Raw genomic sequence first — 25,537 nt, 5'->3', positions numbered from 1 at the left:
GTGTTAACGCTGCCATACTATAAAAATTCTACCGGTGCTGCCCCCAGAACACAGAACAAGTCAACATTAGAAAATCCATTCTCTGTACAGATCCATAGGCACACACATCCATGCAGGTGACCATCTGTGTGTCTCACTGATCTCATCTTCTGCCTTACATCTCAGTTTTATTAGTGTGCTTTTTTGCATCCCATACCAGCTGGGATCTCCTTGCAAGAGAGAAGATAGTCTTAACTAGCTTTACTGTCCCCAGGACACTAGGCACCAAATAGATATTTTTTAACTGAACTGAGAGAAAACCTCCACTATCTTTCATTTTGAATGATTTATCTTGCATTTTAAACCTCCAAATAAATCTCCTCTGGAAGCTAAGTTTCTGGGGTCACAACAGCAAATTCAACAAGTACGAATTTAGAGGTAACGAGTTTTCTCTCACAACTGCAATCAGTTTATTTTACTAATTCTATGCTACAAAGGCTTGAGTAGACATCATATCTCAGTTTAATATTTTGGAATTTTAATGTATCAAAATAGGCTCAATGACTATGTAATAAGTATAACGTTGTACATGTCCAACGCAGGCTTGGTTGTCAGAAGAGCTGTCAGAAGGCCAAGGTTCTTGACCTATAGAGAAATGAGATCAGTGTTTAAAATTGTTTTCCTAGTCTCTGTTGAAAATTTTTGGCTTGAAAATCACATAAAGAGTAAAATGGAGGCAGACGTTAGACATTTACCAATTAAAGTTTGATTCCTAACTATTACTATATAGTACATGGGGGTTTTTTTTCCCCCACTCATTGCGTTTGAAGAAGTGATTTCTTTCAGTATAAAACTGGCATAGGAACTAATTAACTTCAGAAAATGTCCAATGAGTAAATCTTAATTGCTTCATTTTTTTAAAGTTATTACAGGGACATAGACAAAAATAGGTGCTTTGTGTTCCCCAGGAATTTTTACTTTAATTGAATGAGTAACAGTCACCCTCCAAGCATCCAGAGAATAAAAACATCTCCCATTTGCTTGGGAATGGGAAACATAAGAAAAATGCCATGGGGAAGCTACATCAAATGTATGGCCTCAAAACCCACGGAAACAAACAGCTCAACAGGAATGTGTACTTATTGGCTTTATCCTTAAGTACCTTATCCTTACTTCTCCTCACCTCTCCTTCTAGGCTGCCCCATCAAAGGCCACCCTACTCCCAATATCACCTGGTTCCATGGTGACCAGCCAGTTGCCAATACCACAGGACTGACGCATCATATCTTGGCAGCTGGACGGATTCTCCAGGTTGCAAATCTTAGTGGCGGGTCTCAAGGGGAATTCAGCTGCCTTGCTCAGAATGAGGCAGGAATGCTCGTACAGAAGGCCTCTTTAGTGATCCAAGGTAAGAAACCCTTCAGGCGTTGGGTGCCAGGCTTGTTTCTTGAAGAAGAGAGTCTACTTGGAAATGTAATTCTCCAGCAGAACAAAGTGATTTCTGATCTCCAGTGGTTCTTAGAACATGAAAATGGAAGCCCAACCGTGTTGCCATATGGTGAGGCTCTTCAGAAGGGCCACCCACCCCCATCTCAGCAGAAGCTGGAAAAGTCAGTGCTGCTTTCATAGATGCGCCCTTCTGCTCATCATGTTACTGCTGCTCAGGACCAAGGAGATTTCGCCATATAGCAAAGCAACTGTGTTTCCTTTCTGCTGGTTTAACTAGTAAAGAGCACACACACACACTCGCAAAGTTGCCTATTAAGAAAATGCAAGTTTTCTCTGTTGAGCTGGTTTAAAATTACCTCTTGATGTGAACTACGTGGTTACTGCCCGCCTCGGAGAACCAGGGCTGGTGCCAGGACCGCTGATCATCCAGAAGAGGCTCCAGCTGCAGTCACACGCCAAGTGCTTTCCTGGCACCTTCTCTGTGGCCTGTCCGTGTGGCTCATGCATTCACCTTCCAGGCACCTGGGCAGGTCAGAGAGCCCTTGGGTGGGGCCTGGCATTCATGGCCCCAAGAAAGGGTTGTGAATGAGCCCAAAACAGTGGGAAAGGAGCCCAAACTGGCCTTGTTATAGAAACTACGTGGGGCTTTTGAGTTTTCCGTAGACTGGTTCTACCTGTGGCCTATGTGTGATACTTGTAGGGAAAGCAAAATTCTACTGCATGTCTCCTAAAGTGGAGGTTTCCGTGGGAAGGGACAGAGTTCATCCCAGAATAGCACATAACGGGGGAGATTTTCCTGAGCGTAGGTTTTCCCCTTAAACATCCTCCGCCACCATCTCACTTTCTAGACAGGAAAGTCAATGTTGCGTTTTCTTGCCAGCCAGGCGCTCTCTGCTGAAAACCAGAAGGCAGTGCCTATCTGCAAGATTTGTAGCACACAAATCTTTTGAGTGCAAATAAGCACTCAAAATTTACCAGCCCAGTTAGTTTTAACAGCTTTCCTACCAGTTGAGTCCCAGACCCCCAAATAGAAAATCCAAAGAAATGGCCTTTCTGACCGACGTCATCATCTCCGTAAGTGCGCCTCTCTGGATAGGCTGTTTTTCTGTAACGTATACAAAGTCCAACTCCAGTATAGACTTTTAAATATGATTGTTAAGTACCTCTGATATTTTTACATCTCTTTGTTGAAAACTAAAGTCACTTTCTGGGAAACTAATGGAAGGAAAGAGTACTTTAGGAAGTAGGTTTAAAAATACGAGAGCTACAGCCACTGATGAAGTTCTATGTGCCAGGCACTGGGCTAGGCCCTGCACTTTCTTTATATCCAGTCCTCGCAGTAGCATGACAAGATAAGGGCTACTGTACCCACTTTATGGATAAGCCAACGGAGGCCCCTGGAGACCACGTGACTTGCCTAGATCGGTGGGGAATGGAGCCTGCCGCAGGGCAGGGCCTCATTCCTAACAGCATATCATTCCCACCACACCCCACCCCGCCACTCTGAAGGAATAACATGAGCATTGATGCTATCTTCTTTTCACCTCTGGTCCTCCTTCTGTGATAGATTACTGGTGGTCTGTGGACAGACTGGCGACCTGCTCAGCCTCCTGCGGTAACAGGGGTGTTCAGCAGCCCCGCCTGAGGTGTCTCCTGAACAGCACGGAGGTCAACCCCACTCACTGCGCAGGGAAGGTGCGCCCTGCTGTGCAGCCCATCGCCTGCAACCGGAGAGACTGCCCTTCCCGGTGAGTGCGCCGGAGGCTGGCTCAGGCCGCCCACTCCCAAGGATGGGCCTGGACTTTTAGCCAAGTTCATGGCCAGCCCTTGTCTAGCACTGAGAGAGCTACATTAAGTGCAGGTGAGGGGCCCTGACGTCCTTTCCTGGAGGCCCCGGGCCCGCCAGCCTCTCCACTGCACAGAAAACATCCCTCAGGATGAGTCTCCTCCCTTGGCTGTTTCTTCCCTCACTGTTCAGCCGGCTAAAGGCTGCCCAGGCTTCCCAAGGGCCTGACAGGGTCTGTTCAGGGGCCAGGAGCATCCCAGGCCCTGGCAAGAGAGAGCTCCCATACTGCAGTAAGAAGCGGGCTCTTTGGTTGGTTTGTAAGAAAAGAAACGTGTTTGCAGTTGAAGCGTTTAGGGGATAGTGACTACTGGCCTATACCCCAACTCCTCCCCTTTCTTCTAGCTGTAAATACCTGTGCTCATCAGTGCTCCAATTTAGTTAAGGAAATATTATCCTCTCTTCTACAAAGGGTTGCATCCTGCTAAAGCTGACATAAATTTCCATTTCCCATAGTTGCTTCAACTTTGGGTTTACAGTTGACCCTTGAACAATGCAGTGGTCAGGGGCGCCGACCCCGAGCAGTCAGAAATCCACCTATAACTTGATAGTCGGCACTCCATATCTGCAATTTCACAACAACGGATGGTGTAGTACTGTAGTAGGTATTTTGTGAAAGAGATCCGAGTATAAGTGGATCTGTGCAGTTCATACCCGGGTTGTTCAAGGGCCAACTGTACATTCTCTGCATTTGGGTCCCTTATATAGCTCAGAATGACACCCACAGTCTCTGCCTCTTCCCTCTGCCTTGAGCTTTGAGCAGCTGTGAGTCCCACCAAGCAGTACCCTTCCCCTGCCACCCAGTGTCAGGCAGCAGCTAAAGGGATACTGGGTGGGCTTGGAGTTGGCACCAGCATGGCGCCCAGAGCCCGGGGAGACTTGGCTGGGTCCTGAAATGCCCCTTTACTACCTATCTGTGGGACGTTCATCCACTACTTAGGCAACTGCTTTGTGTTTTGCCAGCTGAGTCATAAGAAGCAGCTGAAACCAGGAGAGCCTCAATGAAATATGAAACACACTCCTTAGTATCAGCAGTTTGACTTGCTGACGGGAAGGTTTCCACAGGAATGATTAATGTCCTTTTATACCCTTCCTGAACTGTAACATAGCCCGTACCTCTCCTTTCTCAAAGCCCCCACCCCAACTCCTGAAAAATTGCTGAAATGGATATCTGGAAATAAAAGTTGATTGAAAGGCAGGCCTGACATTCACCAGGGATACGAGAGGCTGGAAGACTGCCCTTGCCAAGCTGTGTGAAATGAAGAAGAGGTCTTGGACATGCCAGGGACTTTTTGATTTGCTGTGGTGATGGTCAGAGTCAATCAGCCTTATTTACTTCTGCAGATGAAACAATGGCTGGGTCTGCTTGGGTTTCAGTGCCCCCCAGGGGCATTAAAACACCATCTGCCTGTTTCCTAAGTGGCTCTGCTCCTGCGGGGTGGAAATCTGCACGCAGTCATCTCTCTCCAGGGCTAATGGAGCAGAGGAGTTCCACCAAATTAAATAAGTCACAGATCCAGATTCAGGAGGAATTTGCTCCCCGTCCCTGCTACTTACCTCTCCTGAAAGCCAGATGTGGCGCCACTGGATTAGGAAGTGGCCACAGGCTCACCTTTGCTTGGTTTCCCCACCAGGCTTCCTGGGCACGTCAGCCCCCTTCTTTGCATACAAACAAGTGTGGCCCTCGTAGGCTTTCTGAATAACACTGCGAAGTCCCGCTTTGACCCAGGTAGCTGTTTCAGCCACTTCATTTAGATAAATTTTTTTCTCATTCTTTTCCCCAAACTGCACCCCCTTCCCCTCTTCTTTGAGAATTAGCCCAGGGTACAAACATCCAAAGAGAACCCCTCCACATCTGTATAGAGACCAAGGATTTCACAGTGTTTCCCAGCTTACAGCTTGGCTTTATGAGGAAAGCCATTTGTCCCAGTCCTGGTCAGTCTCGCTTCTGAGGGCCCGAATTGCAGTTAGAAGCTAACATCCTGAGAACAACTACTGTCACCACGTACGCAGCCCTCTAGGAGGTGCAAGTCCTGTGGACGGTGACTCATGGGCGTGGGAACTGCTCCAGAGAGCCGGAAGGAACTTCGTAGGTTTCTGAGGGATTAAACAAAATCAAATGAGACGTGGGTTAAGGCGAGGTAGAAAAAACAGTGAGTATGAGCAGACAGAACTTGGCTTAACCGAGACCCAGACCACCTCCAGGGTCAGGGGGCGAGCCAGGTTTGGATCTGACTTCCCTGGGAAACTGTCCCTTCTCTGCCCCACACTTGGATGCCATGAGGAAGTACCAGAACTGCAATGCAGCGTAACCAGCTAAAGGACTGTCTTCCCAGAATGTGTCATCTGCAAGCTCACGGCTTTTGGGGCCAATGTTAAGAAAAGGCAACTGATCTTCAGAAAACTCTTTCACATTGCGCCTTTTTAGTCAATTTCCAAAGGGTATTTGTTTCCTGTGGCTGCCATAGCAAATTACCACAAACATCGTTGCTTAAAACAAGAGAAATCTATTCTCCTACAGTTGTGGAGGCCAGAAGTCCAAAATCAAGGTGTCAGCAGGGCTGTACCCCCTCCAGAGGCTCTGGGAGAGAATCAGTTCCCTCGGCCCTTGCAGCTTCTGGAGGCTCCTGGTGTCCCTTGGCTTGTGGCCACATCACTCCAACCTCTGCCTCTGTGGTCACACTGTCTCCTTTTCTATGTCAAATCTCCCTCTGCCTTTCTCTTATAAGGGTACGTGATGGTATTTAATGCCTACCCAGATAATGCAGGACAATCTCATCTCAAAATCTTTAACTATATCTGTAAACACCCTTTGTCCAAATAAGGTAGCATTCACAAGTTCCAGGGATTTGATATAGATATCTCGGCGGGGAGGGGGGTGGATTTTCAGCGTACCACCCCAAGCATATACTGTGAAAAGAGACATGGCCCTGCAATTAGCTGCTGTGTGGTGAGAAGAGGAAGATGCACGGGGCTCCTTTTCTGAGAGTGTATGACATCGTCCCTCTCCTCAAGGCTTGACCCTTTGCCCTGACTCTTCTTCCTCTCTCCAGGTGGATGGTGACCTCCTGGTCCGCCTGTACCCGGAGCTGTGGGGGAGGTGTCCAGACCCGCCGGGTGACCTGCCAGAAGCTAAAAGCCTCTGGGATCTCCACTCCTGTGTCCAATGACATGTGCACACAGCTTGCCAAACGGCCAGTCGACACCCAGGCCTGTAACCAACAGCTGTGTGTGGAGTGGGCCTTCTCCAGCTGGGGCCAGGTGAGAGGGCTTTTTTATTTTTATTTTTATTTTTTATTGAAGTAGAGTTGATTTACAATGTTTCAGATGTACAGCAAAGTGAATCAGTTGTGCATATATATATCTTCTTTTTCAGATTCTTTTCTATTATAGGTTACTACAAGATATTGAGTTGAGTTCCCTGTGCTATACAGTAGGTCCCTGTCATTTATCTTTCATATATATAGTAGTCTGTATCTGTTAATTCCAAATTTATCCCTCCCCCTTCTTTACCCTTTGGTAGCCATAAGTTTGTTTTTCAAGTCTGTGAGTCTGTTTCTGTTTTATAAATAAGTTCATTTCTATCATTTTTTTAGATCCCACATATAAGCGATATCATATGATATTTGTCTCCTTCTGACTTACTTCACTTAGTATGATAATCTCTAGCTGCATCCATGTTGCTGCAAATGGCATTATTTCGTTCTTTTTTATGGCTCAGTAGTATTCCATTGTATATATGCACCACATTTTCTTTATCCATTCATCTCTCGATGGACATTAGGGTTGTTTCCATGTCTTGGCTATTGTGAATAGTGCTGCAGTGAACATTGGGGTGCATGTGTCTTTTGGGGTTTTTTAAAATTAATTTTTATTGGAGTATAGTTGATTTACAATGTTTTGTCAGTTTCTGCTATACAGCAAAGTGAATCAGCTACACATATACATATATCCATTCTTTTTTAGATTCTTTTCCCATATAGCTCATTACATAGTATTGAGTAGAGTTCCCTATGCTATACAGTAGGTTCTTATTAGTTATCTATTTTATATATAGTAGCATCTATATGTCAATCCCAATCTCCCAATCTATCCCTCCCCCTCCTTCCCTCCTGGTAACCACAAGTTTGTTTTCCACATCTGTGATGCCATTTCTGTTCTGCATACAAGTTCATTTATACCATTCTTTTAGATTCCACAAATAAGCGGTATCATATGATATTTGTCTTTCTCTGTCTTACTTCACTCAGTATGACAATCTCTAGGTCCATCCACATTGCTGCAAATGGCATTATTTCCTTCTTTTTTATGGCTGAGTAATATTCCATTGTATATATGTACCACATCTTCTTTATCCATTCATCCGTTGATGGACATCTAGGTTGCATCCGTGTCCTGGCTGTTGTAAATAGTGCTGCAGTGAACATTGGGGTGCATGTATGGTTTTCTCTGGATATGTGCCCAGGACTGGGATTGCTAGATCATATTGTAGCTCTATTTTTAGTTTTTTAGGAACCTCCATACTGTTCCCCATAGTGGCTGTAGCAATTTACATTCCCACCAACAGTGTAAGAGGGTTCCCTTTTCTCCACACCCTCTCCAGCATTTGTTACTTGTAGACTTTTTAATGATGGCCATTCTGACTGGTGTGAGGTGGTACCTCACTGTAGTTTTTATTTGCATTTCTCTAATATTTAGCAATGTTGAGCATCTTTTCATGTGCCTATTGGCCATCCATATTTCTTCTTTGGAGAGAGGTCTGTTTAGGTCTTCTGCCCATTTTTTGGATTGGGCTGTTGGTTTTTTGTTGTTGAGTTGTATGAGCTGTTTGTATATTTTGGAAATTAAGCCCTTGTTGGTCGCAGCATTTGTGAATATTTTCTCCCATTCTGTAGGTTTTCTTTTCATCTTGTTTATGGTTTACTTTGCTGTGCAAAAGCTTGTGAGTTTGATTAGGTCCCATTTGTTTATTTTTGTATTTATTTCTATTGCCTTGGGAGACGGAACTAAGAAAACATTTGTACAATTTATGTCAGAGAATGTTTTGCCTATGTTCTCTTCTAGGAATTTTATGGTATCGTGTCTTATGTTTTAAGTCTTTAAGCCATTTTGAGTTTGTTTTTGTGTATGGTGAGAGGGTGTGTTTTAACTCCATCCATTTACATGCAGCTGTCCAACTTTCCCAACACCACTTGCTGAAAGAGGCTGTCTTTTTCCCGTTTTATATTCTTGCCTCCTTTGTCGAAGATTAATTGACCTTAGGTGTGTGGGCTTATTTCTGGGCTTTCTATTCTGTTCCGTTGATCCATATGTCTGTTTTTGTGCCAATACCATGCTGTTTTGATTACTGTAGCTTTGTAGTATTGTCTGAAGTCTGGGAGGGTTTTGCCTCCTGCTTTGTTCTTTTTCTTCAGGATTGCCTTGGCAATTCTAGGTCTTTTATGGTACCATGTAAATTTTAGGATTATTTGTTCTAGTTCTGTGAAACATGTCATGAGTAATTTGATATGGATCTCATTAAATCTGTAGATTGCTTTGGGTAGTATGGCCATTTTAACAATATTAATTCTTCCAATCCAAGAGCATGGGATATCTTTCCATTTCTTTGAGTCATCTTTAATTTCCTTTATTAATGTTTTATAGGTCTCAGCGAATAAGTCTTTCACCTCCTTGGTGAGGTTTATTCCTAAGTATTTTCTTTTGGGGGTTGCAATTTTAAAAGGTATTGTTTCTTTTACATTCCCTTTCTGATATTTTGTTGTTGGTGTAAAGAAATGCAACAGATTTCTGTATGTTAATCTTGTATCGGGCTACCTTGCTGAATTTTTCTAGTAGTTTTTGTGTGGAGTCTTTAGGGTTTTCTGTATATAGTATCATATCATCTGCATATAATGACAGTTTTAGCTCTTCCCTTCCAATTTGGATACCTTTTTAAGATTTTTTTGATGTGGACCATTTTTAAAGTCTTTATTGAATTTTGTTACAATATTGCTTCTGTTTTATGTTTCGGTTCTTTGGCCACGAGGCACGTGGGATCTTAGCTTCCTGACCAGGGATCAAACCCACACCCACTGCATTGGAAGGTGAAGTCTTAACCACTGGACTGCCAGGGAAGTCCCCCCAATTTGGATACCTTTTATTTCTTTTTCTTGTCTGATTGCTGTGCCTAGGACTTCCAATACTATGTTGAATAGAAGAAGTGAGAGTGGGCATCCTTGTCTTGTTCCAGATTTTAGCAGGAAGGCTTTCAGCTTTTCACCATTGAGTATTATATTGTCTGTGGGTTTGTCATAAATAGCTTTTATTATCTGGAGATATGTTCCCTCTATACCCACTTTGGTAAGAGTTTTTTTTTTTAAAATGAATGGATGTTGAATTTTGTCAAATGCTTTTTCTGCATCTATTGAGATGATCATGTGTTTTTTGTCTTTTGTTTATGTGGTGTTATCACATTCATTGATTTCATATGCTGAACCATCCTTGTGAACTTGGGACGAATCCCACTTGGTCATGGTGTTACGATATTTTTTATGTGTTGCTGGATTCAGTTTGCTAATATTTTGTTGAGAATTTTTGCATCTATATTCATCAGATCTTGGCCTGTAATTATCCTTTTTGGTGGTGTCTTTGCTAGACATTGGTCTTTTAAAGAAATTTCTCCAGTGACTCTAAGTCAATTGCTCAGGAGAGGGATCTAAACATGGGCATGTTTTAGAAGCTACCCAAGTGATTCTAATATGCAATCAGGGTAGAGAAGCATTGTTCCAGGCCAAGAAGAGTTGAAGCCTAGCTGCTACCAGCAACTCCTTTCTCAATTCCCTGCTGGAGGTTAACCAAAAAAGTCCCAGGTTAGCTCAAGAGAGAGCAGAAATGGGGGCTCAGCTGGATGGAGGGAGGAACCACAGTGACTCTCCATTTGGAGAGGAAATTTTATGTTTTAGTTATAACTTAAAAGAAAGACCAACACAAACTGAAGGTTCTTCATCAGGAAGAGCAAACCTGAGCAGTGACACACACCAGGCCATGACAGAAGCAGCCAAGGGCTGTGCGGTGCTGTCATCATTTCTGAGCCAGGTCATTGTTTCTGGGCCAGGTGGGACTGAGCACAAGTCAGGAACTCCCATTTGTAATTAGAGGCCTAGGTTTTGCCCAGTGCAGGTAGATAGGGCCTCTATTTAGACAAAGCAGAGGTGTCCTATTCATCATCTGACTCCTTCTCTGTTTTAGAATGTTGTTGGCACCAAAAAAGAAAAAAATCTGGTGTGGTCCTTGAGGGAAATGATATAATTGTATATAATCTGTTTTTCCTAAAGTCTGGCTTCAAAACTTACTGGAGACCTACTGAGCATCTAAGAGCTGCCTGCCAGGACTGATAATCAGCTGGGACCTACCAACTATGTGGGAACAACTGTTGGGGTTTGTCAGAGGCCCGTGCTTATTGGTAGGATAACTGTTTTGACTGGTCAGGCATAATTTCCGAATGGTCAGTATCTGAAACATACCATTAAGCTTGGCCTGCGAGGACATGCCAAAGCAACCACACAGCTCCGAATTCTTTGTGTAACTCTATGAAATAGTGTGACCGAATGCTTGGGGGCAGTTAGCAACTTGAACTTATTGGAACTGGTATCTACACATTACTGCATTCATGTTCCCTCATCCCAACCCTGAAGTGTGTTCTTTGGAAAACAATCACTTGGAACATCCTATTAAGTTAATACACTGTGGTCATCTCTAATGAAGATGAAATGTTATTTGGGGGAAAATGTGGCCACAGAATTCATTTGCAACTTATAAGCCATTTGTGTCCCAGGTGAGCCTGGGAATAATGCTCAACACTGGCAAATCAATATGCTCAGCCGGAGGCTCCTTTTTGGGGCCTCTACCAACCCCCCTTACTTCCAGTGACCTAATACATGTGCTTCTTAATCAAAGAGGCATGAGCTCCCCCTTGCTCCCATGCCTGGGGGATATCATCTTTCTTTTACCTGGAAAAACCCACTTCTGATAGCTCTCATTCCACCCAAGGCACCTCTGCTTCTAGGCCCTCAAGGCTTATTGGCAGTTTGTGAAATTACAATTGGGAACAGATCTGGCCACACATGGGAGATGTTTCTGCATTGTATCACTGAGGTCACTCAAGGGCATATACGTGCACACTGATCATGCTGAGTGATTATTTTTCCTAAAAGACAGAAAAATAGGTCATTCCCCCTTCCTTCCTCTCTAACACTCTTCACCCCCTTCTTCTTTCTTCTAGAACCGTCTAGGCAAATTTCTCTCAAGCTTTAATGTGAATCACCTATGGATCTTGTTAAAAATGCAAATTCTCATCTAGTAAGTCTGGAATAGAGCTTTGGATGCTGAATTTTTTTTAATGGAAGTATAGTTGATTTAGTTTCAGGTGTACAGCAAAGTGATTCAGTTATACATATTTTTCAGATTATTTTCCTTTATAGGTTATTACAAAATATTGAGTATAGTTCCCTGTGCTATACAGTAAGTCCTTGTTGGTTATCTATTTTATATATAGTATGTGTTTATGTTAATCTCAAACTCCTAATTTATCCCTGCCCCCCCCTTTCCCCTTTGGTAACCATAAGTTTCTTTTCTATGTCTGTGGGTCTATTTCTGTTGTGTATATAAGTTCATTTGTATAATTTTTTTTAGATTCCACATATAAGCAATATCATATGATATTTGTTGTTCTCTGTCTGGCTTACTTCACTCAGTATGACAACCTCTGGGTCCCTCCATGTTGCTGCAAATGGCAGTATTTCCTTCTTTTTTTTTTTTTTTTTTTATTTTAAACATCTTTGTTGAAGTATAATTGCTTCACAATGGTGTGTTAGTTTCTGCTTTATAACAAAGTGAATCAGCTACACATATACACACGTTCCCATATCTCCTCCCTCCTGCATCTCCCTCCCTCCCATCCCACCCCCCCAGGCAGTCACAAAGCACTGAGCTGATCTCCCTGTGCTATGCGGCTGCTTCCCACTAGCTATCTATTTTACATTTGGTACTGTATATATGTTATTTCCTCCTTTTTTATGGCTAAGTAGGATTCCATTGATAAATATACCACATCTTCTTTATCCATTCCTCTGTCAATAGACATTTAGGTTGCTTCCAGGTCTTGGCTATTGTAAATAGTGCTGCAATGAACACTGGGGTGCATGTATCTTTTCCAACTATGGTTTTCTCCAGATATATGGCCAGGAGTGGGATTGCAGGATCATATGGTAGCTGTATTTTTAGTTTTTTAAGGAACCTCCATACCGTTCTCCATAGTGGCTGCATCAGTTTACATTCCCACTGACAGTTGTAGGAGGATTCTTCTTTCTCCACTCTCTCCAGTATTTATTATCTGTAGACTTTTTGATGATGGCCTTTCTGACCAGTGTGAGGTGATGCCTCATTGTAGTTTTGATTTGCATTTCTCTAATAATTAGTGATGTTGAGCATCCTTTCATGTGCCTTTTGGTCATCTGTGTATCTTCTTTGGAGAAATATCTATTTAGATCTTCTGTCCATTTTTTGATTGGGTTGTTTTTTTGATATTGAGCTGTATGAGCTGTTTGTATATTTTGGAGATTAATCCCTTGTCAGTTGCATCACTTGCAAATATTTTCTCCCGTTCTGTAGGTTGCCTTTTCGTTTTGTTTATGGTTTCCTTTGCTATGCAAATGCTTTTAACTAGGTCCCATTTGTTTTTGTTTTTATTTCCATTACTCTAGGTGGTGTATCCAAAAAGATATTGCTGTGATTTATGTCAAAGAATGTTCTGCCTATGTTTTCCTCTAGCAGTTTTATAGTATCCAGTTTTACATTTAGGTCTTTAATCCATTTTGAGTTTATTTTCTGTGTGTGGTGTTAGAGAATGTTCTAATTTCATTCTTTGACATGTAGCTGTCCAGTTTTCCCAGCACAACTTATTGAAGAGACTGTCTTTTCTCCATTGTATAGTCTTGCCTCCTTTGTCATAGATTAATTGACCATAGGTGCATGGGTTTATTTCTGGGCTTTCTATCCTGTTCCATTGATCTATATTTCTGTTTTTCTGCCAGTACCATACTGTTTTGATTACTGTAGCTTTGTAGTATAGTCTGATGTCAGGGAGCCTGATTCCTCTATTGGATGCTGAATTTTTAATTGAATTATTTTTATAATTCACATAACATTATATTAGTTTTAGGAGTACAACATAATGATTTGATATTTGTATATATTTCAAAATGATCACCACAATAAGTCTAATTAATATCCTTCACTATACAGTTACTAAAAACATTTTTTCTTCTGATGAGAACTTTTAAGATCTATTTAACTTCCAAATATGCAATACTGTATTATTAACTATAGTCATCATGCTGTATATTACATCTCCATGACTTACTTATTTTATAACTTGAAGCTTGTACCTTTTGATCCCCTTCACTGTTTTACCCACCCCCTGACTATGACAACCACCAATTTGTTCTCTGTATCTATTTTTTTGGTTTTGTTTAGATTCCACATATAAATGAGACCATATGGTATTTGTCTTTCTCTGGCATATTTTACTTAGCATGATGTCCTCAGGTCCATTAGTGTTGCCACAAATGGCAAGATTTTATTTTTTTTTATTGCTGATTAATATTCCTGTGTGTGTATATACACACGTCACTTATATATGTATATGTGTCTGTTTTTATGCAAAACTATACTGTGATTACTATAATTTTGTATCACTAGTATAGTTTGAAGTCAATGATGCCTCCAGTGTTTTTTTTTTTCTAAAGATTGCTTTGACTATTTGGGGTCTTTTGTGATTCCATACAAATTTTAGGATTTTTATTATATTTCTGTGAAAAATGCCATTGGAATTTTGATAGGGATTGTAGTGAATTGGTAGATTGCTTTGAGTAGTATGGACATTATAACAATATTGATTCTTTTAATCTATGAGCATGGAATATCTTTCCATTTATTTTTGTCATCCTCAATTTCTTTCATTAATGTCTTCAGTTTATAGGTATTTCATCTCCTTCATTAAATTTATTCCTGGGTATTTTATTCTTTTTGGTGTAATTTTAAATGGGATTGTTTTCTTAATTTCCCTTTCTGAGAGTTTGTTATTAATGTATAGAAATGCAATTGATTTTTGTATGTTGATTTTGTATTCTGCAACTTTACTGAATTTGTTTATTAGTTCTAACAGTTTTTTTGGTGGCGTCTTTAGGATTGTCTATAAATAGTATCATGTCATCTGCAAATAGTGACAGTTTTACTTCTTCCCTTCCAATCTGGATGCCTTTTTTATTTTTTCCTTGCCTATTTGCTCTTGCAAAGACAATACTATGTTGAATAAAAGTGGCAAGAGTGGGCATCCTTGTCTTGTTCCTGATCTTAGGGGAAAAGCTTTCAGCTTTTCACTTTTGAGTATGATGTTAGTTGTGGACTTGTCATATATGACCTTTATTATGTTAAGGTACATTCTGTCTACATACACTTTGTTGAGAGTTTTTATCATAAACAGATGTTGAATTTTGTCAAATGCTTTTTCTCCACCTATTGAGATGATCAAATGATTTTTATCCTTCATTTTGTTAATGTGGTATATCACATATTGATTGCTTTGTGGATACTGAACCGTCATTGCATTCCTGGAACAAATCTCATTTTATCATGGTCTTTGATCCTTTTAGTGTATTGTTGAATTTAGTTTGCTAATATTTTATTGAGGATTTTTGCATGTATGTTCATCAGGGATATTGGCCTGTAATTTTCTTTTTTGTGTCACCCTTGTCTGGTTTTTAGTTTCAGGGTAATGCTGGCCTCATAAAATGAGTTTGCAAGAGTTCTCTCCTCTTGTATTTTTTGGAGGAGTTTAAGAATTGATATTAATTCTACTTTGAATGCTTGGTAGAATTCACAAGTGAAGCTGTCTGGTCCTGGACTTTTGCTTGTTGGGTGGTTTTTGATTACTGACTCAATCTCCTTACTTGTATTGGTCTGTTCAGATTTTCTATTTCATCGTGATTCAGTCTGGGTAGGTTGTATGTTTCTAGGTATTTATCCATGTCTTCTAGGTTGTCTAATTTGTTGGCATATAATTGTTCAGAGTAGTCCCTATGATACTTATATTTCTGTGGTATCAGTTGTTATAGCTCCTCTTTCATTTCTGATTTTATTTGAGTCCTCTGTCTCTTTTGCTTGGTGAGTCTAGCTAAGACTTATAAATTTTGTTTATCTTTTCAAAGAACCAGCTCTTTGTTTCATTGATCTTTTCTATTGGCTTTTTAGTCTCTACTTCTGCTCTAAAATTTGTTATTGTTCTCCCTTCTACTAATTTTGACCTTCATTTATTCTTCTTTTTGCTATTTCCTTGAGGTGTAAAGGTAGGTTGTTTGAGACTTTTCTTGTTTCTTGAGGTAGGCATTTATCACTGTGAACTTCCCTCTTAGAACTGTTTTTGCTGTACCCCACAAGTTTTGGTATGTAATATTCCCATTTTCATTTGTCTCAAAATATTTTATTTCTCTTTTGACCCATTGAATGTTCAGTAGCATGTTGTTTAATTTCCACATATTTGCAAATTTTCCAGTTTTCTTCTTGAAATTGATTTCTAGTTTCATACTATTGAGGTCAGAAATGATTATTTATATCATTTCAATCTAACATTTATTAAGATTTGTTTTTTGGCCTGTCATATGATCTATCCTAGGAAGCGTTCCATGTGCACTTGAGAAGACTGTGTGTTCTGTTGCTGTTAGATGGAATATTCTATATATATCTGTTAAATTCATCTGGTCTAACGTATTGTTTAAAGCTGATGTTTCTTTATTGATTCTCTGTCTGGATGATCTATCCATTGATATAAGTGGGGTATTAAAGCCCCCTGCTATTTTTATATTGCTGTCTATTTCTCCTCTTAGGTCTGTTAATATTTGACTTTATATATTTAGGTGCTCCTATGTTGGGAGCATAAATATTTACAAATGTTATATCCTCTTGTGGATTGACCCCTTTATCATTATGCAGTTCCCTTCTTTGTCTCTTATACCAGAAAAATTAGACTTTTAAACAAAGACTGTCATAAATATAGCTACCCCCAGTTTCTTTTGCGCTCCATTTGCATGAAATATCTTTTTATATATCTTTTATCCCTTCATTTTCAGTTTGTGTGTTCTTACGTTTGAAGGGAGTCTCTTGTAGGCAGCATATACATGGGTCTTGTTTTTTTCTATGCATTCAGCTACTCTGTCTTTTGAATTGCGAATTTAGTCCATTTACCTTTAAAGATATATTGGTATGTATGTACTTAATGCTTTCTGGCTGTTCTGTAGTCCTCTCTGTTCCTTTCTTCTGCTCCTGCTTTCTTCCTTTGTGGTTTGATGACTTTCTTAAGTGGTATACTTATATTCCTTTTTTTTATTTTTTGTGATTATATTTTTGCATTGTGGTTACTATGAGGCTTATATATTATAGAGTATATCCCTAACAGTCTATTTTAAATGGATAAAAACTTGTTTGTTGTAAACTTAAACCCTTCTAAAGCTTAACATTTTTACTCTTACCCCTTCCCCATGTTTTATGATTTTGATGTCACATTTTATATCTTTTTATCTTGTGTATCCTTAAAGAATTATTGTAATCATAGTTATTTTTACCACGTTTGTCTTCTTACCTTCATACTAGCTTTATAAGTGATTAATCCACTACATGTTCTGTATATTTACCTTTCTATTGAGGTTTATGTTTTCTTGTTACTAATTATTGCCCTTTCTTTTCAGCTTAAATAAGCCCCTTTAACATTTCTTGTAAGGCTGGTTCAGTAGTGATGAACTCCCTTGCCTTCTACTTATCTGGAAAACTCTTTCTCTCTCCAATTCTTTTTTTTTTTTTTTTTTCTGGTGATGCTTTATTATTTTTTTTTAATTCTTGAATTTTATTTTATTTACTTTTTTATACAGTAGATTCTTATTTGTCATCAATTTTAAACACATCAGTGTATACATGTCAATCCCAATTGCCCAATTCATCACACCACCATCCCCACCCCGCCGTGGCATTCCCCCCTTGGTGTCCATACGTTTGTTCTCTACATCTGTGTCTCAACTTCTGCCCTGCAAACCGGTTCATATGTACCATTTTTCTAGGTTGCACATACATGCGTTAACATACAATATTTGTTTTTCTCTTTCTGACTTACTTCACCCTGTATGACAGTCTCTAGATCCATCCACGTCTCAACAAATGACTCAATTTCGTTCCTTTTTATGGCTGAGTAATATTCCATTGTATATATGTACCACATCTTCTTTATCCATTCATCTGTCGATGGGCATTTAGGTTGCTCTCATGACCTAGCTATTGTAAATAGTGCTGCAATGAACATTGGGGTGCATGTGTCTTTTTGAATTATGGTTTTCTCTGGGTATATGCCCAGTAGTGGGATTGCTGGATCATATGGTAATTCTATTTTTAGTTTTTTAAGGAACCTCCATACTGTTCTCCACAGTGGTGTATCAATTTACATTCCTACCAACAGTGCAAGAGGGTTCCCTTTTCTCCACACCCTATCCAGCATTTGTTGACTGTAGATTTTCTGATGATGCCCATTCTAACTGGTGTGAGGTGATATCTCATTGTAGTTTTGATTTACATTTCTCTAATAATTAGTGATGTTGAGCAGCTTTTCATGTGCTTCTTGGCCATCTATATGTCTTCTTTGGAGAAATGTCTATTCAGGTCTTCTGCCCATTTTTGGATTGTGTTGTTTGTTTCTTTAATATTGAGCTGCGTGAGCTGTTTATATATTTTGGATATTAACCCTTTGTCCATTGATTTGCTTGCAAATATTTTCTCCCATTCTGAGGGCTGTCTTTTCGTCTTGTTTATGGTTTCCTTTGCTGTGCAAAAGCTTTGAAGTTTCATTAGGTCCCAATTGTTTACTTTTGTTTTTATTTCCATTACTCTAGGAGGGGGATCAAAAAGATTTTGCTGTGATTTATGTCAAAGAGTGTTCTTCCTATGTTTTCCTCTAAGAGTTTTACAGTGTCCGGTCTTACATTTAGGTCTCTAATCCATTTTGAGTTTATTTTTGTTTTTGGTGTTTGGGAGTTTTCTAATTTCATTCTTTTACATGTAGCTGTCCAGTTTTCCCAGCACCACTTATTGAAGAGACTGTCTTTTCTCCATTGTATATCCTTGCCTCCTTTGTCATAGATTAGTTGACCATAGGTGCGTGGGTTTATCTCTGGGCTTTCTATCTTGTTCCATTGATCTATGTTTCTGTTTTTGTGCCAGTACCATATTGTCTTGATTACTGTAGCTTTGTAGTATAGTCTGAAGTCAGGGAGTCTGACTCCTCCAGCTCCGTTTTTTTCCCTCAAGACTGCTTTGGCTATTCGGGGTCTTTTGTGTCTCCATACAAATTTTAAGATTTTTTTGTTCTAGTTCCGTAAAAAATGCCATTGGTGATTTGATAGGGATTGCATTGAATCTGTAGATTGCTTTGGGTAGTATAGTCATTTTCACAATATTGATTCTTCCAATGCAAGAACATGGTATATCTCTCCATCTGTTAGTATCATCTTTAATTTCTTTCATCAGTGTCTTATAGTTTTCTGCATACAGGTCTTTTGTCTCCCTAGGTAGGTTTATTCCTAGGTATTTTATTCTTTTTGTTGCAGGGGTAAATGGGAGTGTTTCCTAAATTTCTCTTTCAGATTTTTCTTCATTAGTGTATAGGAATGCAAGAGATTTCTGTGCATTAACTTTCTATCCTGCAACTTTACCAAATTCCTTGATTAGCTCTAGTAGTTTTCTGGTGGCATTTTTAGGATTCTCTACGTATAGTATCATGTCATCTGCAAACAGTGACAGTTTTACTTCTTCTTTTCCAATTTGTATTCCTTTTATTTTTTTCTTCTCTGATTGCCATGGCTACAACTTCCAAAACTATGTTGAATAATAGTGGTGAGAGTGGACATCCTTGTCTTGTTCCTGACCTTAGAGGAAATGCTTTCATTTTTTCACCATTGAGAATGATGTTTGCTGTGGGTTTGTCGTATATGGCCTTTATTATGTTGAGGTAAGTTCCCTCTATGCACACTTTCTGGAGAGTTTTTATCATAAATGGGTGTTGAATTTTGTCAAAAGCTTTTTCTGCATCTATTGAGAAGATCATATGGTTTTTATTCTTCAATTTGTTAATATGGTATATCACATTGATTGATTTGCGTATATTGAAGAATCCTTGCATCCCTGGGATAAATCCCACTTGATCATGGTGTATGATCCTTTTAATGTGTTGTTGGATTCTGTTTGCTAGTATTTTGTTGAGGATTTTTGCATCTATATTCATCAGTGATACTGGTCTGTAATTTTCTTTTTTTGTAGTATCTTTCCCTGGTTTTGGTATCAGGGTGATGGTGGCCTCATAGAATGAGTTTGGGAGTGTTCCTCCCTCTGCCATATTTTGGAAGAGTTTGAGAAGGATGGGTGTTAGCTCTTCTCTAAATGTTTGATAGAATTCACCCGTGAAGCCATCTGGTCCTGGACTTTTGTTTGTTGGAAGATTTTTTATCACAGTTTCAATTTCATTACTTGTGATTGGTCTGCTCATATTTTCTATTTCTTCCTGGTTCAGTCTTGGAAGGTTATACCTTTCTAAGAATTTGTCCATTTCTTCCAGGTTGTCCATTTGATTGGCATAGAGTTGCTTGTAGTAGTCTCTTAGGATGCTTTGTATTTCTGCAGTGTCTGTTGTGACTTCTACTTTTTCATTTCTAATTTTATTGATTTGAGTCCTCTCCCTCTTTTTCTTGATGAGTCTGGCTAATGGTTTATCAATTTTGTTTATCTTCTCAAAGAACCAGCTTTTAGTTTTATTGATCTTTGCTATTCTTTTCTTTGTTTCTATTTCATTTATTTCTGCTCTGATCTTTATGATTTCTTTCCTTCTGCTAACTTTGGGTTTTGTTTGTTCTTCTTTCTCTAGTTCCTTTAGGTGTAAGGTTAGATTGTTTACTTGAGATTTTTCTTATTTCTTGAGGTAGGCTTGTATAGCTATAATCTTCCCTCTTAGAACTGCTTTTGCTGCATCCCATAGGTTTTGGATCGTCGTGTTTTCATTGTCATTTGTCTCTAGGTATTTTTTGATTTCTTCTTTGATTTCTTCAGTGATCTCTTGGTTATTTAATAACATATTGTTTAGCCTCCATGTGTTTGTCTTTTTTACGTTTTTTTCCCTGTAATTCATTTCTAATCTCATAGCATTGTGGTCAGAAAAGATGCTTGATATGATTTCAATTTTCTCAAATTTACTGAGGCTTGATTTGTGACCAAGATGTGATCTATCCTGGAGAACGTTCCGTGCGCACTTGAGAAGAAAGTGTAATCTGCTGTTTTTGGAGGGAATGTCCTATAAATATCAATTAAATCTATCTGGTCTATTGTATCATTTAAAGCTTCTGTTTCCATATTTATTTTCATTTTGGCTATGATCTGTCCATTGGTGTAAGGGAGGTGTTAAACTCCCCCACTATTACTGTGTTACTGTTGATTTCCTCTTTTATGGCTGTTAGCAGTTGCCTTATGTATTGAGGTGCTCCTATGTTGGGTGCATATATATTTATAATTGTTATATCTTCTTCTTGGATTGATCCCTTGATCATTATGTAGTGTCCTTCCTTGTCTCTTGTAACATTCTTTATTTTAAAGTCTATTTTATCTGATATGAGTATAGCTACTCCAGCTTTCTTTTGATTTCCTTTTGCATGGAATATCTTTTTCCATCCCCTCACTTTCAGTCTGTATGTGTCCCTAGGTCTAAAGTGGGTCTCTTGTATACTGCATATATACGGGTCTTGTTTTTGTATCACATTCAGCAGGCCTGTGTCTTTTGGTTGGAGCATTTAATCCATTCACGTTTAAGGTAATTATCGATATGTATGTTCCTATGACCATTTTCTTAATTGTTTTGAGTTTGTTTTTGTAGGTCCTTTTCTTCTCTTGTGTTTCCCACTTAGAGAAGTTCCTTTAGCATTTGTTGTAGAGCTGGTTTGGTGGTGCTGAATTCTCTTAGCTTTTGCTTGTCTGTGAAGCTTTTGATTTCTCCATCGAATCTGAATGAGATCCTTGCTGGGTAGAGTAATCTTGGTTGTAGGTTCTTCCCTTTCATCACTTTAAGTATATCATGCCACTCCCTTCTGGCTTGTAGAGTTTCTGCTGAGAAATCAGCTGTTAACCTTATGGGAGTTCCCTTGTATGTTATTTGTCATTTTTCCCTTGCTGCTTTCAATAATTTTTCTTTGCCTTTAATTTTTGCCAATTTGATTACTATGTGTCTCGACGTGTTTCTCCTTGGGTTTATCCTGTATGGGACTCTCTGTGCTTCCTGGACTTGGGTGGCTATTTCCTTTCCCATGTTAGGGAAGTTTTTGACTATAATCTCTTCAAATATTTTCTCTGGTCCTTTCTCTCTCTCTTCTCCTTCTGGGACCCCTATAATGTGAATGTTGTTGCGTTTAATGTTGCCCTAGAGGTCTCTTAGGCTGTCTTCATTTCCTTTCATTCTTTTTTCTTTATTCTGTTCCACAGCAGTGAATTCCACCATTCTGTCTTCCAGGTCACTTATCCGTTCTTCTGCCTCAGTTATTCTGCTATTGATTCCTTCTAGTGTAGTTTTCATTTCAGTTATTGTACTGTTCATCTCTGTTTGTTCTTTAATTCTTCTAGGTCTTTGTTAAACATTTCTTGCCTCTTCTCGATCTTCGCCTCCATTCTTTTTCCGAGGTGCTGGATCATCTTCACTCTCATTATTCTGATTTCTTTTTCTGGAAGGTTGCCTATCTCCACTTCATTTAGTTGTTTTTCTGGGGTTTTATCTTGTTCCTTCATCTGGTACATAGCCCTCTGCCTTTTCATCTTGTCTATCTTTCTGTGTGTGTGGTTTTTGTTCCACAGGCTGCAGGATTGTAGTTCTTCTTGCTTCTGCTGTCTGCCCTCTGGTGGATGCGGCTATCTAAGAGGCTTGTGTAAGTTTCCTGATGGGAAGGACTGGTGGTGGGTAGAGCTGACTGTTGCTCTGGTGGGCAGAACTCAGTAAAACTTTAATCTGCTTGACTGCTGATGGGTGGGGCTGGGTTCCCTCCCTGTTGGTTGTTTGGCCTGAGGCAACCCAACACTGGAGCCTACCTGGGCTCTTTGCTGGGGCCAATGACAGAGTCCGGGAGGGCTCACGCCAAGGAGCACCCCCCCAGAACCTCTGCCGCCAGTGTCCTCATCCCCACGGTGAGCCCCATCCACACCCCACCTCCGCAGGAGACCCTCCAACACTAGCAGGTAGGTCTGGCTCAGTCTCCCCTGTGGTCACTGCTGCTTTCCCTGGGTCCCGATGTGCACACTACTTTGTGTGTGCCCTGCAAGAGTGGAGTCTCTGTTTCCCCCAGTCCTGTTGAAGTCCTGCAGTCAAATCCCACTAGGCTTCAAAGTCTGATTCTCTAGGAATTCCTCCTCCTGTCTCCGGACCCCCAGGTTGGGCAGCCTGACGTGGGGCTCAGAACCTTCACTCCAGTGGGTGGACTTCTGTGGTATAAGTGTTCTCCAGTCTGTAAGTCACCCAACCAGCAGTTATGGGATTTGATTTTACTGTGATTGCGCCCCTCCTACCGTCTCATTGTGCCTTCTCCTTTGTCTTTGGATGTGGGGTACCCTTTCTGGTGAGCTCCAGTGTCCTCCTGTCAGTGATTGTCCAGCAGCTAGCCGTGACTCTGGTGTTCTCACAAGAGGGAGTGAGAGAACGTCCTTCTACTCTGCCATCTTGGTTCCTTCCTCTGGTGATGCTTTAAACAGTGTCAGTACAAAGATACTCTCCCCAAGTATTTTTATTTCCAGGAGGTGTTTCCGGTCTTGGCTGCAAAGCACTGTACCATGCAGGCCTATGCTGAGTACCACCAGTCTATCCTTTTTCCGTCCTTTGTGCTTAGTCTAGTTTCATTTGCTCGTAGGGTACCACATGTGGAGGTACTGCACTGGGCACTTCACACAAGAGTTCCTAGTGCGAAACGGCTGCACCAGCACCTCAGCTTAGACGCTGCTGATGACTCTGTGTCTCTCTCTCCAATTCCGAATGATAACTTCTCTGGGTAGAGTATTTTTGATTGGAAGTTTCTTTCTTTCAGCACTTTGAAGATACTGTGCCACTCCCTTCTAGGCTACCAATCCTGCTAAAAAATCTGCTGTAGTCTTATGGGCGTTCCCTTGTACCTAACAAGTTGTTTTTCTCTTGCTGCTTTTGAGATTCTCTCCTTGTCTTTAACTTTTGATGTTTTAATTATGTGTTCAATTATAATGTCTCTTTTGGGTTTATTTTATTTGGAACACTCTGGGCTTCCTGGAACTGGATGTCCACTTTCTTTCCCAGAGTAGGGAAGTTTTCAGCCATTGTTTCTTGAAATAAGTTTTCTGCTCCTTTCTATCTTCTTTTTCTGTGACCCCTATGATCTGAATGTTAGCGTGTTTGATGTTGTCCCACAGCTCCTTAAGCTATCTTCACTCGGTTTTATTCTTTTTTTTTGGCTGGGGGGCCAGGAGGCTGCTCTAATTGGGTGAGTTCCACTGCCTTGTCTTTGAGTTGACTGATGCTTTCTTCTGCTTCATCTAGTCTGCTGTTGAACATCCCTAGTGTATTTTTCAGTTCAGTAATTGTATTCTTCAGCTCTGTGACTTCTGTGGTACTTTATTATATTTTCTATCTCTTTGTTGAATTTTTCATTGTGTTCATCCATTCTTCTCCCTAGTTTTATGAGCATCTTTATGACCATTAATTTGAACTCTTTTTCAGGTAAATACCTTAGCTCTATTTCATTGAGGTCTCCCCCGCCCCCCACCACACACTGAGGTTTTATCTTGTTCTTTCATTTGGAACATATTTCTGTTTCTTCATTTTGCTTAACTCTTTGTGTTGGTTTCCATACCGTAGATGAAACCACCACCTCTCCCAGTCTTGAAAGAGTGGCCTCATGTAGGAGGTGAACATTGTCTTTCAACCCTGTCCCAGCTCTTTGTCATCTCTCAAACCTTTGTGCTTGTCACAGCAGCCTATTATATTTTTAATAGCTCACACTGACCAGGTGATCAGTAGTATTCCTGGGATGGCAGCTGCACATACCAGAGGTCTAGATGAGTGTATAAGCTCTTTCCTAAGAGATACTGGAGCAATGCAGAGGAAGAGTGCAAAGACAGCATCCACAGCCTGCATTCCTTGAGAGTAGTTTTGTAGTCCAACAGATGTGTGCCAAACCTGAAGCCTGCCCCTCAGGCCATAGCTCCAGTACAAATAAAGAGGATTCCTCCACAGAAAGGCTGGGGGATGTTCCTCAGTCTGCTGTCTGCACAGTACCCTAGGGGTGGCAGCCTTCCAAGAACCAGCTATCTGATTGCCACAGTCCCGTGGGACACAGAATTCAAGTTCCCCTGATCACCTGAGCCAGGCAATCAAGGGGCATCCCTGGAGTGGCAGCTGCAAAAACTAGTGCACCAGACATAAAAACCAGGGCACCAGCTGCATGTAAAGCTCCCCTCCAGGAAACATGTGCTCGGGAGCACAGCAGAGGGAGAGTGCAAAGTTAGTGCCTACCCTCTGAGGTCTCTAGAAAGGATTACAGTCAGTCCCTAGATACATGTTTAATTAGAAGTCGGCCTCTCAGACTGCAGCCATGATGACTGGCTAATAAGACTCCTTCACAGATATACCAGGGTTCTGGCTCTGTTGCCTCTTGCTGAGCCCCAGGTGTGATGATAGCTGTTTAAGAACACTTTTCTCCATTGGTTATAGTCCTGTAGGACCCACAAGCATAAGCCCCACTGGCTGTCAAGAGTCAGGCTATGTAGTGGTGTCCCCTGGCAGCAGACAGGGGTATGGGCTCCTTTACTTTAAGTCTGGGTATGATCAGCTGTCTCTGAGCTGGGTCCTGGGATGTAAGCTATAAGCCCCATTGGTTTTCCAAGTTACATTTTTGGGGGGCTCATCTCTCAGATAACAGGTCCCAAAAGTTAAGGTGCCCAATGTGGAGTTTGAACCCTTTGCTCCTTGGGGAGAAGCTCAGGTTTTGAGTTTTCTCCCAATTGTTGGTCACCTCACTGGGGGCAGGGTTTATGTCCCAGTCCCTCCTACTTGCTTTGATGTGGTTTTCTTCTTGTTTGCCTAATGTGTGGTTGTCCTTCAGGCACCCTTTAGGATTTTTTAGGAAGAAATTGTTCCATATGTAGATG

General features: G+C 40.6%; 1 protein-coding gene across 3 annotated transcripts in view; it reads left to right on the top strand.

The window, feature by feature from the left end:
* Positions 1-25,537, top strand: part of ADAMTSL1 (ADAMTS like 1) — a 470,823-nt gene that overhangs the window by 427,869 nt on the left and 17,417 nt on the right. For all 3 annotated transcript variants that reach the window (XM_082401580.1, XM_082401578.1, XM_082401579.1), the window contains 3 exons: positions 1,175-1,387; positions 2,996-3,176; positions 6,325-6,532. In XM_082401580.1, the coding sequence (XP_082257706.1) occupies positions 1,175-1,387; positions 2,996-3,176; positions 6,325-6,532 (602 nt within the window). The remainder of the gene's footprint in view (positions 1-1,174; positions 1,388-2,995; positions 3,177-6,324; positions 6,533-25,537) is intronic.

The sequence above is a fragment of the Balaenoptera borealis genome, assembly GCF_965194805.1.
Source record: "Balaenoptera borealis genome assembly, chromosome: 8".
In the NCBI taxonomy this organism is placed as follows: domain Eukaryota; kingdom Metazoa; phylum Chordata; class Mammalia; order Artiodactyla; family Balaenopteridae; genus Balaenoptera; species Balaenoptera borealis.
This window is presented reverse-complemented; position numbering and strand designations above follow the sequence as displayed.